The sequence below is a fragment of the Alexandromys fortis genome, unplaced genomic scaffold, assembly GCF_014885135.2.
Source record: "Alexandromys fortis isolate MF-2015 unplaced genomic scaffold, M_Fortis_MF-2015_v1.1 scaffold_63, whole genome shotgun sequence".
NCBI lineage: Eukaryota > Metazoa > Chordata > Mammalia > Rodentia > Cricetidae > Alexandromys > Alexandromys fortis.
The window spans coordinates 6,971,021-6,985,831 of record NW_026067953.1 but is presented as its reverse complement, the minus strand read 5'-3'; the positions used below and the strand labels follow the sequence as shown (position 1 = coordinate 6,985,831).

Genomic DNA, 14,811 nt, shown 5'->3' with positions numbered 1-14,811 from the left:
AGAACACCAATGATAGCCTTTGCTGGAGAGGTTGTGGAGTAAGGGGTACACTCATCCATTGCTGGTGGGAATGCAAACTTGTGCAACCACTTTGAAAATAAGTGTGGCACTTTCTCAGGAAATTCGGGGAGGAGGCAGAAATTTTTTTCAATTAAAAAAAAAGAAAAATAAGGTTTGAATGAGGAAGACTCCCTGAAAAATCTCTGATAGGAGTGCATGGTCCTGATGATCCAACATTTTAGGGCATCTATCTCTGTTGCAGTATCCTCTGAGTTCTACATTCAGAACAGTTTCAAGACTGCTGGCTAAGAAGATCAAGCCTTATAGAATACTCCAGTCAGGATGTGACCATAATCCTAAACTTTCTTTGAGTCCCCCTAAGATTATCAGTGCCTCCAATCAGCAGAATGTAGCCTAAAAAACTACATCCACATTCCCAAAACATGGATTATGGATGATTATCTTTGTTTAGTGTGTTGGTTAAAAGTTGTTGTGGATAATAGTCTTTTAAAAAAGCTAAACAAAGGATATTAGAGTCAGAGTCTTGTTTTGAAAAGTAAAAAGGGGAAGGTCTGTGGGATAATGCTTTTTACACTGTAAAGGTTTATAACTCTTATTGGTTTAATAAAATGCTGATTGACCAACAGCCAGACAGAAAGTGTAGGTGGGGTAACTAAGATACTTCTGGAAGGCAGAGGGGAACCAGCCAGATGCAGAGGAAGCAAAATGAGAATGCCTCACTGAGAAAAGGTACCAAGTCACATGGCTAAGCATAGACAAAAATTATGGCTTAATTTAAGTTGTAAGAGCTAGTCAATAATAAGCCTGAGTTAACAGATGAAACAGTTTATAATTAATATAGGCCTCTGTGTGTTTCTTTGGGACTGAATGACTGCAGAATGGGGTGGAGCAGAGATTTCCATCTACAGTACTCCAAGACTATTATATACTGGCTTGCTTCCCCTAGATTTCTCAGCCTGCTTTCTTAAAGAACCCAGTACCACCAGCCCAGGTATGGCACAGGCCACAGAGGACTGGGACCTCCCCATTAATCTCTGAGAAAATGCTTTACAACTGGTTCTCATGGAGACATTTCCTCAACTGAGGTTCCTTCCTCTCTGATGACTCAAGCTTGTGTCAAGCTGACACACAAACGAGCCAGGACACTGCCCACACAATCCGGCCTTTACCTTCTCACTAACCTGTGCTATGCCGCCTCTCCATGTTTGCACACAGTGGCCTTCTTCCTGCTTGTTAAACAGTCCCCACTCTAGTCTCATCTGAATTTCCTTCTAAGCTCTTTTCTTGACACTTAGGGTTTTTTGTTTGTTTGGTTTTTTTATTTATTTTTTAAAATTTCATTTTACATTCCAATCACAGTTCTCCCCTCCACACCTCCTCCTGCCCCCATCAACTTCACCCCAGCCCTCCCCCACCTATACCTCCCAAAGGGCAAGGCTGAGATCCAGGAATCCAGGAGAAGAGAAGGAGGAGGGGAATACATGAGCAAGGGAGGTCAAGATCATAATGGGAAATCTGCAGAGACAGCTGAACTAAGCTTGTAGGAACTCGTGAACTCTAGAACAAAAGCTATGGAGCTGTCACGGTACTAAACTAGGCCGTCTGCACGTGAGAGATAGTTGTATACCTTGGTACTTAGTTCTCAGCACTCAATCCTTCTCGCATCCCGTGTCTTAGATTTCCTTTCTTCATAGTATATACGAGATCTAATTGTTTTTCCTTATTTAATTGTATGCTTGTGTCTAGTCATTAGAATGTTGCTATCATTTGCCTTCCTTTGTCTTTTAAGGTTTATGTACTGAGAATTTGGTCCTTAAAGTAATGGTAAGAGGTAAAGTAATGTTAAGTGGTCGTTACATCATCAGAGTTTATTCTCGTAGTTTATGTGCATGAGGGTTTTGTCTGCATGTGTGCTTAGTATTGGCACAGGTCAGAAGACACTGGATCCCTTGTAATTGGGGACACAAATTGTGTTCCACAAAAGGAGGTGCTGTGAACAAAATCTGGTTCCTCTGGAAGAGCAAGTGCTCTCCTCCACTCAGATAGCTCTCCAGCCTCCTGGGCTAGGGAGTTTCCATGACTAAATTGGCGCAGCCTGGAGTCATCTGAGAGGAAAAGCTCCATTGGGTAATGTGACTAGATCAGACTGGGCATTTCTGTGGGGGGTTCCCTTGATTGTTAATTGATGCAGGAGGGCTCAGCTCACTGGAGGCAGCAGCATTCCTTGGGCAGGTGGGTTTGGGTTGTATAAGGAAGCTAGTGGAATGGGACCCAGTGATGCAGCCAGCACACCAACCTATAACTGATCAAAGTGCTGATAACAAATGGCTACGCTGTACAATAGTGGACCAAAGCTCATCCCTAAGTGCGAAAATAAACACCCAAGCTGTATCACCTCTCTAAGGCTCAGGGGACATTGGAGGGGAGAGAGATCGAGAGGACAGACGTAAAAGACAGAGGAACGCATTGAGTATTGTAGGACTTTCTGTCCTCTGCGTGCAAAATGGTCATTGTCATCTTGAAATAACAGCGACTGTGATTAATTCACAAGGGATTCTTAGAAAAGTAGAGCCACGAGCATTTCCTCATGAAAGTGATGGAGAGCCTGTGAGACTTTTGAGGCCCCTCTCTGTCCCTAAGACTTGATAGAAACAGTGCTCGATCATTGCACAATCTGAAGGGAACATAAATAACTTCTGAGAAAAAGAAGAGTATTAAACTTGAACTGCCAATCTGGGTCTTCATTTTCTTATGAGGATTTCCATGCTATATGAATTTTGTACCAAGTAAAATTATGTGCTTTGTTTCAGTTTATGTCTGTTTAATTCTTAAACCTATGTATGAAATATCCCTAAAAGGGAAGAGGTTAAAAAAAATGTTTCTACCCTCAAATATATTCACAATAATTGACTGTATAAGTAGCTTTATTCCCAGAACATAGTAAATTTCAATCAATTTCCAAAAGCAAACCTTCAAAGCACAGAAAATTACTATCCTAAGATTCTTCTAGAAAACAATATTTATGAGGTTTTATAATCTTGTTAACAGACAGTAAAATATTTCAAGGGCAAAAATATATGTGAAAAACTGTAATTTCGTTTTGAACACATATGTTAAAATTAAAATGTTAGCGAACTAAATCCATAATTGTGACTAAGACAACATTGTTAAATTCACACTATAACTCATGATATTTATCAAAATAAAAGGGAAAACTGGGAGGAGTAGCTCAACATATGTTTTAAAAAATTAAAAATCCGGGCTGGAGAGATGGCTCAGTGGTTAAGAGCACTGCCTGCCCTTCCAAAAGTCCTGAGTTCAGTTCCCAGCAACCACATGGTAGCTCACAACCATCTGTAATGAGATCTGGTGCCCTCTTCTGGCCTACAGGCATACATGCAGACAGAATACTGAAAATACTGTATACATAATAAATAAATAGGTTTTAAAAAATTAAAAACTCAAATATCCAAATCTTTGGCAGTTATGACTGTTGTATGACATGGAACTAGTAACTAAACTAGGGCCCTTCTGCAAGAGCAGTGGGAGCTCTTAATGACTGAGCCATCTCTCCAACCCCCTCTGCCTTTCTTTGCAGGGAAAGGGTCTCTCAGGGAAAGTAGAGATTACTAAAGGACTAGACTGATTGGTCAGTGAGCCTCTGGAATTCTCCTGCCTCTGCCATGCAGAGCTGGGATCTCAGGCATACCATAGCACGCCTGGTTTTTTTACATGAGTGCTGGAGATCTGACCTCAGACCCTCATACTTGGGCAGCAAGTTCCTTAATCACTGATCCATTTCTCCAGCCACCAAATCACAAAACTCTTAACAAGAAAAAAAGTTAAGTGTTAAAAACTGTAGAAAGATCACATTATGGTCACATACACGCACACACACACACACACACACACACACACACACACTGTTCCTCTAGAGAACACTGACTAATAGGGAGGTGTTTGCATCATGAGAGTAGAGCCCTGTCTTTGAAATGGAATAATTATGAAGAGATATAAGTCTTCTCTGTTTCTCAAACATGCAGTTGTCCTTCCGTCTACCTTCCACCATCAAGTAAGGCCATTGCCCTGACCACAGTTAGAAGTCTTAACTTGGAGCTTCTAGTGGCTGGAGTCAAAAGTCCAGATAAGCCGGGCGGTGGTGGCACACGCCTTTAATCCCAGCACTCGGGAGGCAGAGGCAGGCGGATCTCTGTGAGTTCGAGACCAGCCTGGTCTACAGAGCTAGTTCCAGGACAGGCTCCAAAGCCACAGAGAAACCCTGTCTCGAACAACCAAAAATAAATAAATAAATAAATAAATAAATAAGTCCAGATAATCCCCCATTCTCTAGAAATCACCCAGTTTCAAGTGCTCTTTAGTAGCAGTAGAAAATGAACTAGGCCAGAACTAACCTGAAATACAGCAAGAAGAGCAGCTTGAAGGAAGCGTTAAACACCAAGATCATTTACACCATGGAAGAAAAGCACGGGGAAAGGAAACTGTGCTGACCATAACACAAGAAAGTAAGCATCAGCCCAAACTGTTACAAGTGCTAAAGCCCAAATCTGTGTAAGTATGTGAGTCTGGAAAAGCTGGGGCACTTGGGCAAAGGGACTTTCCAATAAGGAAGACTCCATGGCTCTCCTTTGAAGGCTCATGACAAAGAATCAGGCAAGACAATGACTAGAGACACTGGCAGTGCAGGTAACCTAGAAAGAATCAGAGAACAGGAAGAAGCAGGCTTATTGTATCACCTGACTCTGAACTTTGTTTCATGGAAAGCAAAACCCTAATCCACTTGAGATTGGGTATCAGAAACGTGCACACAGGCTTCACAGAGCTACCTGAGGATTCTCGCTCTCAATCTCTCCCTTCTTCGTCCCCTTGCCCCTCTTCCCTAGGAAGAGAAAGCTGTAAGCAATTATGTAAGAAAACAAAGACAATTCTCTGTAGTGCACAGGCTAATACACTTTACAGAAGAGGAAACTATAACACAATTCTTGACCCACTAAAGAGTACCAAGGATGTGTCTTGTTCCTAAATGTCTAAGGTATTAAGTCGAACTAGCCACCAGCAAGATGACTCAATAGGTGAATTCATGTAGGTTGTTCTCTGATCCCACATGTGACATGCGCACACACACACACACAGCGAGAGAGAGAGAGAGAGAGAGAGAGAGAGAGAGAATAAATATTTCAAAACAAAAGAAAAATAATTATTAAAGGCACTTGAGAAGGATAAATTCCACCCACAAAGTAATTGCAGACATAAAGCAGAATTTGGTTGCCTCAAGATATACCTTCTATTAAGAGAATTTTTTTCTCCCTGAAGGAAACCTGACAACCTAAATCTAAGAGTCACATAGATAATCAAAAGTCAAAGATATCTAGGAAGAGGCAGAGGCAGGGAGATCTCAAGAGGTTCAAGCCAGCCTGGCCAACATACAAAGTTCTTGGCCAGCAAAGAATGCGTAGTGAGAAGCCGTCTTATTAAAACAAAAATTCCTTTAAAAACTAGGTTAAAATTTTGAATCTGAAAACCAGCGTGTATTCTAAACAAGTCTGAGCGAGTCATCAATTACCCATATTTTATCAGTTTCCCAAGGTGGATGTTTTTGAACTTCATTCTGTCTATGCTGCTGGCAGATGTGTTCGGAGGAACATGTGCGAAGAAAAGCATTTCCTTGGGAGAAAGGTACTGTGGGGCTAGTGCAGCATCAAATCCCAAATCAGGAGGCTGAAACTAGAGAAAAGCAAATATTGTACATCGAAGGCTTACGCTTCAATTATAACGCAATTCAAATAGCAAACTTGTTTCCCATTCATATCCAAATGATACGGCTTTACTTACTGACTGGAGTAGTAGACCTCTATGCTCTTGGGATATCTTTGAATATCTATATATGTGAAAGAGAAAAAGGGGGTTGCCGTGGAGGAAAAGAAAGTCTGATAATTAAGACCCAGTTTGAGGTTCCAGTGCCCGCGGTAGGAGGCTGTGGGTGTATGTGATGAGTCTGGAGGTGCAGATTTTAGAGCTGGGTTATCTATGGTGACATCATCGTGAACTCAGCAGATCCGGCCATAACTGGGTTTTTACTTGGAGTTTTGCTGAGAAAGGGTCTAATAGGGGCCTCTTCCTTGAGCGCTGCTTCTCTGAGTCTCATGCTCTGTGCCTAGAGCCTCCTGGCTCTGGTCTTTGCTGGTCTATTCCATTTCATGACCTTATAGGACTTAGAGGTTGTTCCTTAAGATAGTGTTTGCCTACATTTCTGACATCTAATTCCTTCATCCTGAACTGCACAGTTTTGAGACTTTTCAGTGTGTGAAACAGAGATGAATACTTGCTTCAAAACAGCTGTTGGAGTCTCCTCTGTTGATTAGGAGATCAAGTATTGCATGCATGTGTGCGTGCATGCCTGCATGCTTGCTTGCCTGAGTGCATGCATCTGTGTGTGTTGGCCTCGTAGATACTGCAGTCTGTTTTGGGTTATATCTATCAAGTACTGCCTCCAACAAACATTTTCTGTCACGTTTTCCTCCCAGTGTTTGAATTTTGGGTTCTCACCAAGAATGAAAGAGATAGGGAAATAGTGTGGCTAAAAGGACAGATCCTGAATCAATTGCCTCAGTGAAAATCTGTTTTGATTATCCCCACATAGTTTGAGTAGTTATTTACTCTCTGTGTTCCTTGCTTTCCTCCTAAGTAACTGAGAACAAACAGTTGTGAAGATGAGACATTCACAGCAGTGCCTGACACATACTAAGAACTACTGATTACTCTTTTCCAGAGAGGATGCATGTATAGGTAGAGAGAAAAAAAATAAAGTTGTGAATAAGAGTTCTTCAAATTTGACCCGAGTATAAAAATTCCTAGTTTTTCCATCATAACAATTTCAACTTTCACCGAAGGGAACTAAGCTAATTTCTACAAAACTATGATGTTAGTGAAATTTTGACACGGCTGCTTTTTTTTGGTTATGTCTAGCAGACTGCTCATATCTTCTACTTTGTACATTTGCAGAATCCAGACCCCAGGTTCAGAGAACATGTTGGCATCTCCCTCTCATGGAATTCTCTCTACTTTGTGTGCATGTCTCAGACAGAGGATGTTATAACACCTTGCTGGCCACCTGTAGCCTTGGCCAGGTGTACAGACTGATCTTGTAACTAATATATATTATATTTATTCTCACCATATGTGTGTGAGAGCTTTGCTTGTGTGCTAGTTCACGTTCTAGTGCTGACCGTAAGCAACTTGGGGAGGAAAAAGCTTATTTCAGATTATAGTTTATAGTCCATCAGGAAGGAAAGTTAGGGAAAGGACATATGTCGGGAACCTGGAGGCAGGTAATGAAGCAGAGGACATCTAAGAGTGTTTCTTGCTGTGACTGCCCACATTAACCAGTAACAAAGAAAATGCCTCAGAGATCAGGTTCCAAGCCAGTCTGATGTAAGCAACTCCTCAAATGACATTATTCTTCCCAGATGTGTCAAGTTGACAAAAACCCAACCAGCACAGTTTACATATATGTGCCACATATGTGTACTTACTGCTTTTAGAGGTAATAAATGTGTATTGGATATTCTGGAGCTATAGTTATAGATGGTTGAGTCGATATGTGGGTTCTGTGATGTGGGATTCCCCTCTGTATGCTGTGACTATCATTGGTTAATAAAGAAACTGCTTTGGGCCTATAGCAGAGCTATAGGGGAACAGAGCTAGCAGGTGGGGGGGGGGGAACTAAACTGAATGCTGGGAGAAAGAAGGCGGAGACAGACATTCTGAAACTTTGCTGGTAGGTCACAACCTCGTGGTGATGCACAGATTAATGAAGATGGGTTAAATTAAGATGTAAGAGTTAGCAAATAAGAAGCAAGTGGTTTAATTAATACAGTATCTGTGTGTTTATTTTGGGGCTGAGCAACTGGGAACAAAACAAGCGGCCTCCTGGAACAGTTCTGAATATCAAATTCGGTCCTCTGGAAGGGTAGCAAAGGCTCTTAGGCACAGAGTTACATATCTAGGCCTAGGCTGACCTATAAAGAGATCCATTCTTTCCATTCTTTTTTATAGTTTCTTTAGCAAAATGACAATTTTACCAAATTCCATTGAAACACATTTTAGTCTTGGCTGCTTTCTTGATGAGTAATCATTTTCTACCTATGCCCCCTCTCTTTCCATAAATAGTAGATTATACATTGTAATACGCATCTATAGCCAGGCAATGGTGGTACATGGCTTTAACCCCAGCTCTCAGGAGGCAGAGGCAGCTGTGAGTTTGAGGCCAGACTGCTCTACAGACCCAGTTCCAAGATAGGCTCCAACGCTACAGAGAAACCCTGTCTCAGAAACCCCCCTCAAAAAAAAAATGCATCTATTATCTTCTGTGAAGGGCAGAAAAACTGTGCTCTATGTCGGCATTAACAAGGAATAAACTAGGGAGCAGGGTTATTTAACATGGACAAGTCAAAATCATTTATCTTCAAGGCCAACACTGTGAGGTTAAAAAATAAACTGCACCAGGAGCTGAGTTGTTTGTAACAGATCTGTGATAGACATGACGTTGTTCTGCAGTGAAATCTTGTAAGAGGAAACCTATGGGGCTTCCAGAAGATTTTGGAGGCGTTCAATGTTGTATAAAAGTTTTCCTTTAGCAAAGAGTGTTTGTCCTGATGGGTCTGGAGATATGGCTCAGCTGTTAAGAGCACATACTTGCTCTTGCAATGGACCTGAGTTTGGTTTGCAGGTGTCCTGCCAGGTGACTCACAGCTGCCTGGAATGCCAGCTTTAGTGTAGACCCAGCATGTCTAGCCTCCACAAACACCTGCCTTTATATGTACAGACAGAGAGAGAGAGAAAATTATACATATATTTATATATGTATCTGTAAAATTTTAAACCATTAAAAAGTTTTGTATTAAGGAAAACACTGTCTCGTTAGCCAGCACAGAGAATGTGGCGTCTGCTCTCAAAACAAGGCCAACCGTCTCGGTGCATCATGGTACTGACCTTTCCAAAAATATTAACACCTCCGGAGCGTGAAAATGATGAACCAGCATTAAAGTGTCCTGGAGTCAGTTTGTGTAAGAATCCCAAGTGATCGTAGTATATCGTGAAAACTTTATCAAGACACTCTCCACTGTAAGTATATCTTGTTGATCCTGTTAGGAAACAAACAGAACTCTCTTGATATTGATACAATACAACTAGAAGAAATTTTATATTGCACCTGTAAAAATTTGCTTGTTTAAATTAAGGGTGCGAGTAGGGCTCTGAGACTTCTAAATTAGTAAAATCCGCGTGGCTTTGTGCTACATCCTTGGAAAGCCTTCTGTGGTTCCACTTCATTACAGAACATGTTCACCGATGTGGGCAGACAGAACACAACAAAGGGGTTGTCTGGTCAAGGGATATGGAAGGAGGGTGTTTACTCTCCCTGGTGGTGCTTTCTCTTCCTAAAACTATCAGATTAGGCTTCTGTCTATCTAGGATCTCTTTGCTTCTCTATCATTCATTTTTTCTCTCTTTCTGTGGTGAATAGAACTGGAATTTGATTGTGATTGTATGGAATATATAGATTGCTCTTGGTAGGATAACCAATTTCACAACAATGATTCTTCCAGTTCATGAGCGCTGAACTTTTCCATTCTTTAGTGTTATTCTCTACTTAATTCCTCAGTGCTCAGCCGGGCGGTGGTGGCACAGCCTTTAATCCCAGCACTCAGGAGGCAGAGGCAGGTGGATCTCTGTGAGTTCGAGACCAGCCTGGTCTACAAGAGCTAGTTCCAGGACAGGCTCCAAAACCACAGAGAAACCCTGTCTCGAAAAAAAAAAATTCCTCAGTGTTTTCATTTTCATTGTAGAGAGCCTTCACATCCTTTGTTAAATTTATTACAACAGATGTCATCTTTTAAAGCTACTGTGAATAGGATTCTATGATCTTTTTAACATGTTGCCTGTGGGTGTTTTACAAATACCCCTTTAATATTGGACTATGTTCCTTGTATTCTGAGATTTTTAGGACTTTAAACACGAAGAGATGTTGGATCTTTTCAAAGAATTTTTGTGTCTGTTGACCATGTAATTTCTATGCCAGAGTCCATTTATGTGATTTATGACATTTATAGCTTTACATATACCAAACTATTACAGAATCTCTGGAGTAAAACCAACTTGATAATGGTGAGCAATATTTTTGATGAGTTCTTAAACTTAGCTTGCAAGTGGATTTTTGAGAATTTATTGGTCTAAGTTCATCAGATAAATTGGTAGGCTTTTTGTTGTTGTTTATTGTGTCTTTATTTATTTTTGTAATATTAGCTTAAAAAGGAAATGAGAAGGTTTGGCATGGTCATGCAGCCCTTTAAACCCAGCACTTGGGAGGCAAACAAAGGAAGGTGTGTTTCTGCAAGTCTGAGGCCAGCCTGCTACACTTCTTTTGTTCTAGGTTGGTCAGCCAGGGCTGCATAGTATGATGCCCTGTTTTCAACAAGAGAGAAAGTTTGGTAATGTTTCTTCATTTCTAATTTATTGAATAGTTTGGTAAGGATTGGTGTTAGTCCCTTGAAGGTGTAGTAAAATAACATTGTCAGTTCAAGAGGAGCTGGATGTTTTGTTGCTGTTGTGGGAGATTCTAATTAATTGCTTCAGTCTTATTGCTTGTTAGAGACATTTACATGGTTTATTTCATCTTGGCTTACTTTTGGGAGGTCACACATATCCAGAAATTTAAAAATTCTTTTAGATCTTACAATTTAGTAAAATAATATGTTTTTAAATAAGAGCTCATGATTTGTGAATTTCCCTGGTATTTGCCTTAACACCCACTTTTGTATCTGCTGTTGGACTTCGTTATCTCTTTAAAGAACCAACTCTTTCTTTCATTGATTCTTGGTCTCTGTTTTCATTTTTTTTATTGAGTTCTATGTTGATCTTAGTGATTTCTCTTTGTATATTGATTTGGGATGGACAGAGTTGGAAGGCAAAGCAAATATATTGGAGGCGGAATCTAGGCTTGAGAAGAGAGAAGAACGAGGGAAAATAACCAAGGCTAGTGAAACAGTGAGCCAGGCAGTCACTAGCCAGCCAGACATAGAGCAAGCAGGGAAGTAGGACTTACAGAAAGAAAAAGGCAGACAGGAAGAAAGGAAGGAAGGAAGGAAGGAAGGAAGGAAGGAAGGAAGGAAGGAAGGAAGGAAGGAAGGAAGGAAAAAAGGAAGGAAAAAAGGAAGGAAAAAAGGAAGGAAAAAAGGAAGGAAAGAAGGAAAAAATTCCCATGGCAAAACATAGCTGAAGAGAAATGGTAAAATAAGCTATAAGAGCTAGCGGCACAAGCATAAGATAAGGCCTAGCATTCATAACTGATAAGTCTCCATGTTATAATTGGGAGCTGGTTGTGGCCCAAAAGAAAGCTTGCTACAGATGCAATTGTCTGTACCTGTATTGGAGGCATATCATATTGCCTGCTTGATGGATTTTTCCTTAAATCAGTGTAAAGTGTTCATCTTCATCTTTTCTCATTCGAGGCTTTGAAATCTACTTTGCCATATATTAGAACAACAATACATGGGTCTTCTAGGCCCATATGCATAAAACACCTTTTCTCCTCCCTTCGATATATGGTCACATCTGCTTTATAAGGTGAGACGTGTTTCTTGGAGGCAGCAAATGAGTTGAATCAGTGGTCATACATTATGTTAGCCTATTTCTACCATTGAAAGTTTTAATTTTTCCAGTAATTAGGACAGATCGCTTTACTGGAAATAGTCTGGGGTTAGCTGCTGCTGTCTTTTAAATTTTGCAGTACAGCAAACCATGCTCTCTTTGCTTTGAAAGCTTCTGGTGAATAATTTGCAGTTATTCTGATGGACCTGACTTGATATGGGACTTGGTGCTTCTACCTTGCTAGTGTTTTTGTTATGTGGTTTTATTGTTTTGATTATAACGATATGGGGAGTTTCCTTTCCGGTCTGCCTATTTAGTGTCTAAATACTTCCTGCATGGGGAGGAAAGAGGCGGGGGGGGGGGGGCAGAGAAAAATGTAGAGCTCAATAAAAATCAATTTAAAAAAAGAAAAAATGCTTCCTGCATAAAGACTGTCATCTCTTTTTCTTACTCAGAGAAGTTATTTGTTATGATTCTTTTTAAAAAATGGTTTCTGTGCCTTTGGAACAAGATTTTTTTCTACCTCTATGCCTATTATCAATAAATTTGGTCTTTTTAGAATATTGTATATCTCTTCAAATTGCAACTGGCATCCTTTTGTTATCGTATCTTTGTCACTTTTAGTTTTATCGCTCATCTTTAGGATCAGCTATTTTGTCTTCCTCTTGACCTAGCCTGCTGGGGAAACTTCCAGGAGTACTTTTTATTTGACTTACGTTTTTCATTTCCAGCAATTCAGATTGTTTTCCTACCTCTCTTGGCTTCATCTTTGATATCTTCTATAGCCTTTATTATTTTCATTCATCTCTTTGAGTGTACAATCAGGAATTCATTTTATTCTTTGGACATACTCAAAATATTCTTCTGAGTTCTCTGTCCAGGAATTGACACCCGCTCTATTAGATGCCAGCATTGTAGGATTGAGAATTTTGGAGTTCTGCTCTCATGTGTGTGTATGTTTCTAATGCTACTGCATCGGGATTTACTCATCTGGTGTTATTTACTTGTTTAGTTCACCTTTTTATCAGCTGTGTTATTTCAGTTGGAATACTTGCAATGTTCACAAGGGACTTGGATGTAGTAGCATTGAAAGCATAGTTCATAAAAAAAAAAATTTCCTTAGACCAGGAGCTCAGGGTTCCTGGTGTAAATTCTACCTTCTTTGCAGAACAAAATATTAACATTAGGAACAACCACAGGTGCTATGAGAATGTTATGTGAGACAATGAATAACTGTGGCCCATTTGACTCCTTCAGCAACTGCTGAAAAATAAACAACCAAAGATAGGGAGAATTATAGTCAGATTTTTGTTAATAAAATTAAGGTGGCCTCTGCTTCTCTAGTTCCAATCCCTCAGTGCCATTCCCAGCTCTATAGCAGATCACCTACCTGCTCTCTGATTCCATCCCCAGTGAATCACAAAGGCCTTCTCCTCCAACCTCCCTTCCCCTAAGTCATCCCATTATCCTAACCTCCATCACTAGCAGGCATTTCCTGAAAAGGCACCAGGTGAGCAGACCTTCAGTATTCCCTACTCTCCTCCAAATCCAATCCCCACCCCCAGTCTCGTGCCTAGCTCAGCATCCCTAGAACACCTGCTGCAACATTTCTTCCTCACCACCCCCATCTTCTGTGGATCCCACAGAGCTTCCCCTCCTAATTTCCCTCCTCCACCACCACTTGTTGTTTTATCTGTCTGCAACTTCACCTGCATCCCCTAATTACCCACAGGACTTTCCTGCCAGGGAAGTAGGGAGGCTGACTGTAGATCTATCTTCCCTCCTCCCCTGTTCCTCCAGATCTAATCTCCCCAGTCTCATCTTCAGCATTATAACAGACCTAACCTCTTGTTTATTCCCATTCCAAGAAGACTAAATAATCAGAGACTGGTTGTAGACTCTGTTCTCCTACCTTCTGTGAAACCCTTCAGACTCCTAGCCTGTCCCCATTTCTAAGTATCAGCTCCCAATCAGAAGCACATTTTACCTAGAACCCCCGATGTCTGCATCTATAAGGTCCAGAGAAAATTTCCCACCAGGCAGCACACAGCCATCACATTCTCCTAAAATCCAAAGAGGAAACAGGAACCATGGAACAACACCCACCCAGGACAAACCAGAAATCAGCACCTAGACCTATAATCATCCCCCAATCCCAAATGCCACAATGCCAGTGTAAAAACAATCAATAATGGCCAGGACAGTATGTCTCCAGTAGAGTCCAGAAACCCTACTGCAGCATGCTGTCAATATTCTAACAGCTGAAGCACAAGAAAGAGACCTTAAAACAGCCTATATGAAGATGATAGAGGACTTCAAAGAGGAAATGAATAAATCCCTTAATACAAACAAATGGTGGAAGGAAACAAATAAAACTACTCAAGATTTGAAAATGTCGCTCAGTTCGGCAACACATATTCTAAAATTGGAATGATATAGAGAAGATTAGCATGGTCCTTGTGCATGGATGAAATGCAAATTCCTGAAGCATTTCATATTTGTATAGATAATTGCACACCAGCAAAACACATGGAGAGCAAGCGCAAGCAAACACACACAGACAGAGAAACACACTACCACCACCACGACCAAAATCAAAAATAGTAGGACTAACAAACACTGGTCATTAGTATCTGTTAATATCAATGGACTCGATTTGCTAATAAAAAGACACAGACTAACAGAATGGATACAAAAACAGGGACACGCTTCCGAATTCCGACTATGCACGTGCAGCTACTGCTCAGCGCAGCCTGCTAGCGCGGCCCGGCAAACATGTCGCACATACAGATGAAACTCCTGCGCAAGAAGATCGAGAAGCGGAACATCAAGCTGCGGCAGCGAAACCTGAAGCTGCAAGAAGCATCAAACACGAGCCTATCCCAACCTTCCAATGAAGATGTGCCCAAAGAAGAGGTAAAGGTCAGAAAAGTTAAGAAAGCCGTAAAACATGCTGCGAGGGTGGGCTCAGCAGAAGCACAAAGTGGAGGCTTGCCTGAAGAGACAGTGGAAAACTCGAAAGTTGAAAAGATACCCCAGAAACCTACTGCTTTAACCAATGGAGAAACAGCAGCAGCGCCATCTCCTGATTCAGAATCAAAAAAGAAAAAGAAGAAGAAAAAGAGG

The 14,811-nt window shown here is 40.9% G+C and overlaps 1 protein-coding gene and 1 non-coding gene across 2 annotated transcripts in view; one reads left to right on the top strand and one right to left on the bottom strand.

Moving 5' to 3' along the window:
- The window catches only part of LOC126507208 (cation channel sperm-associated auxiliary subunit beta-like), a 171,136-nt gene that overhangs the window by 44,539 nt on the left and 111,786 nt on the right, over positions 1-14,811 (bottom strand). The window contains exons 15-16 of the mRNA XM_050151448.1: positions 9,031-9,182; positions 5,603-5,757 (exon numbers count right to left, since the gene is read on the bottom strand). Of these exons, the coding sequence (XP_050007405.1) occupies positions 5,603-5,757; positions 9,031-9,182 (307 nt within the window). The remainder of the gene's footprint in view (positions 1-5,602; positions 5,758-9,030; positions 9,183-14,811) is intronic.
- LOC126507292 (U6 spliceosomal RNA) lies at positions 14,080-14,187 on the top strand. The gene has a single exon (XR_007593475.1). It is a non-coding gene; the product is annotated as a U6 spliceosomal RNA (small nuclear RNA).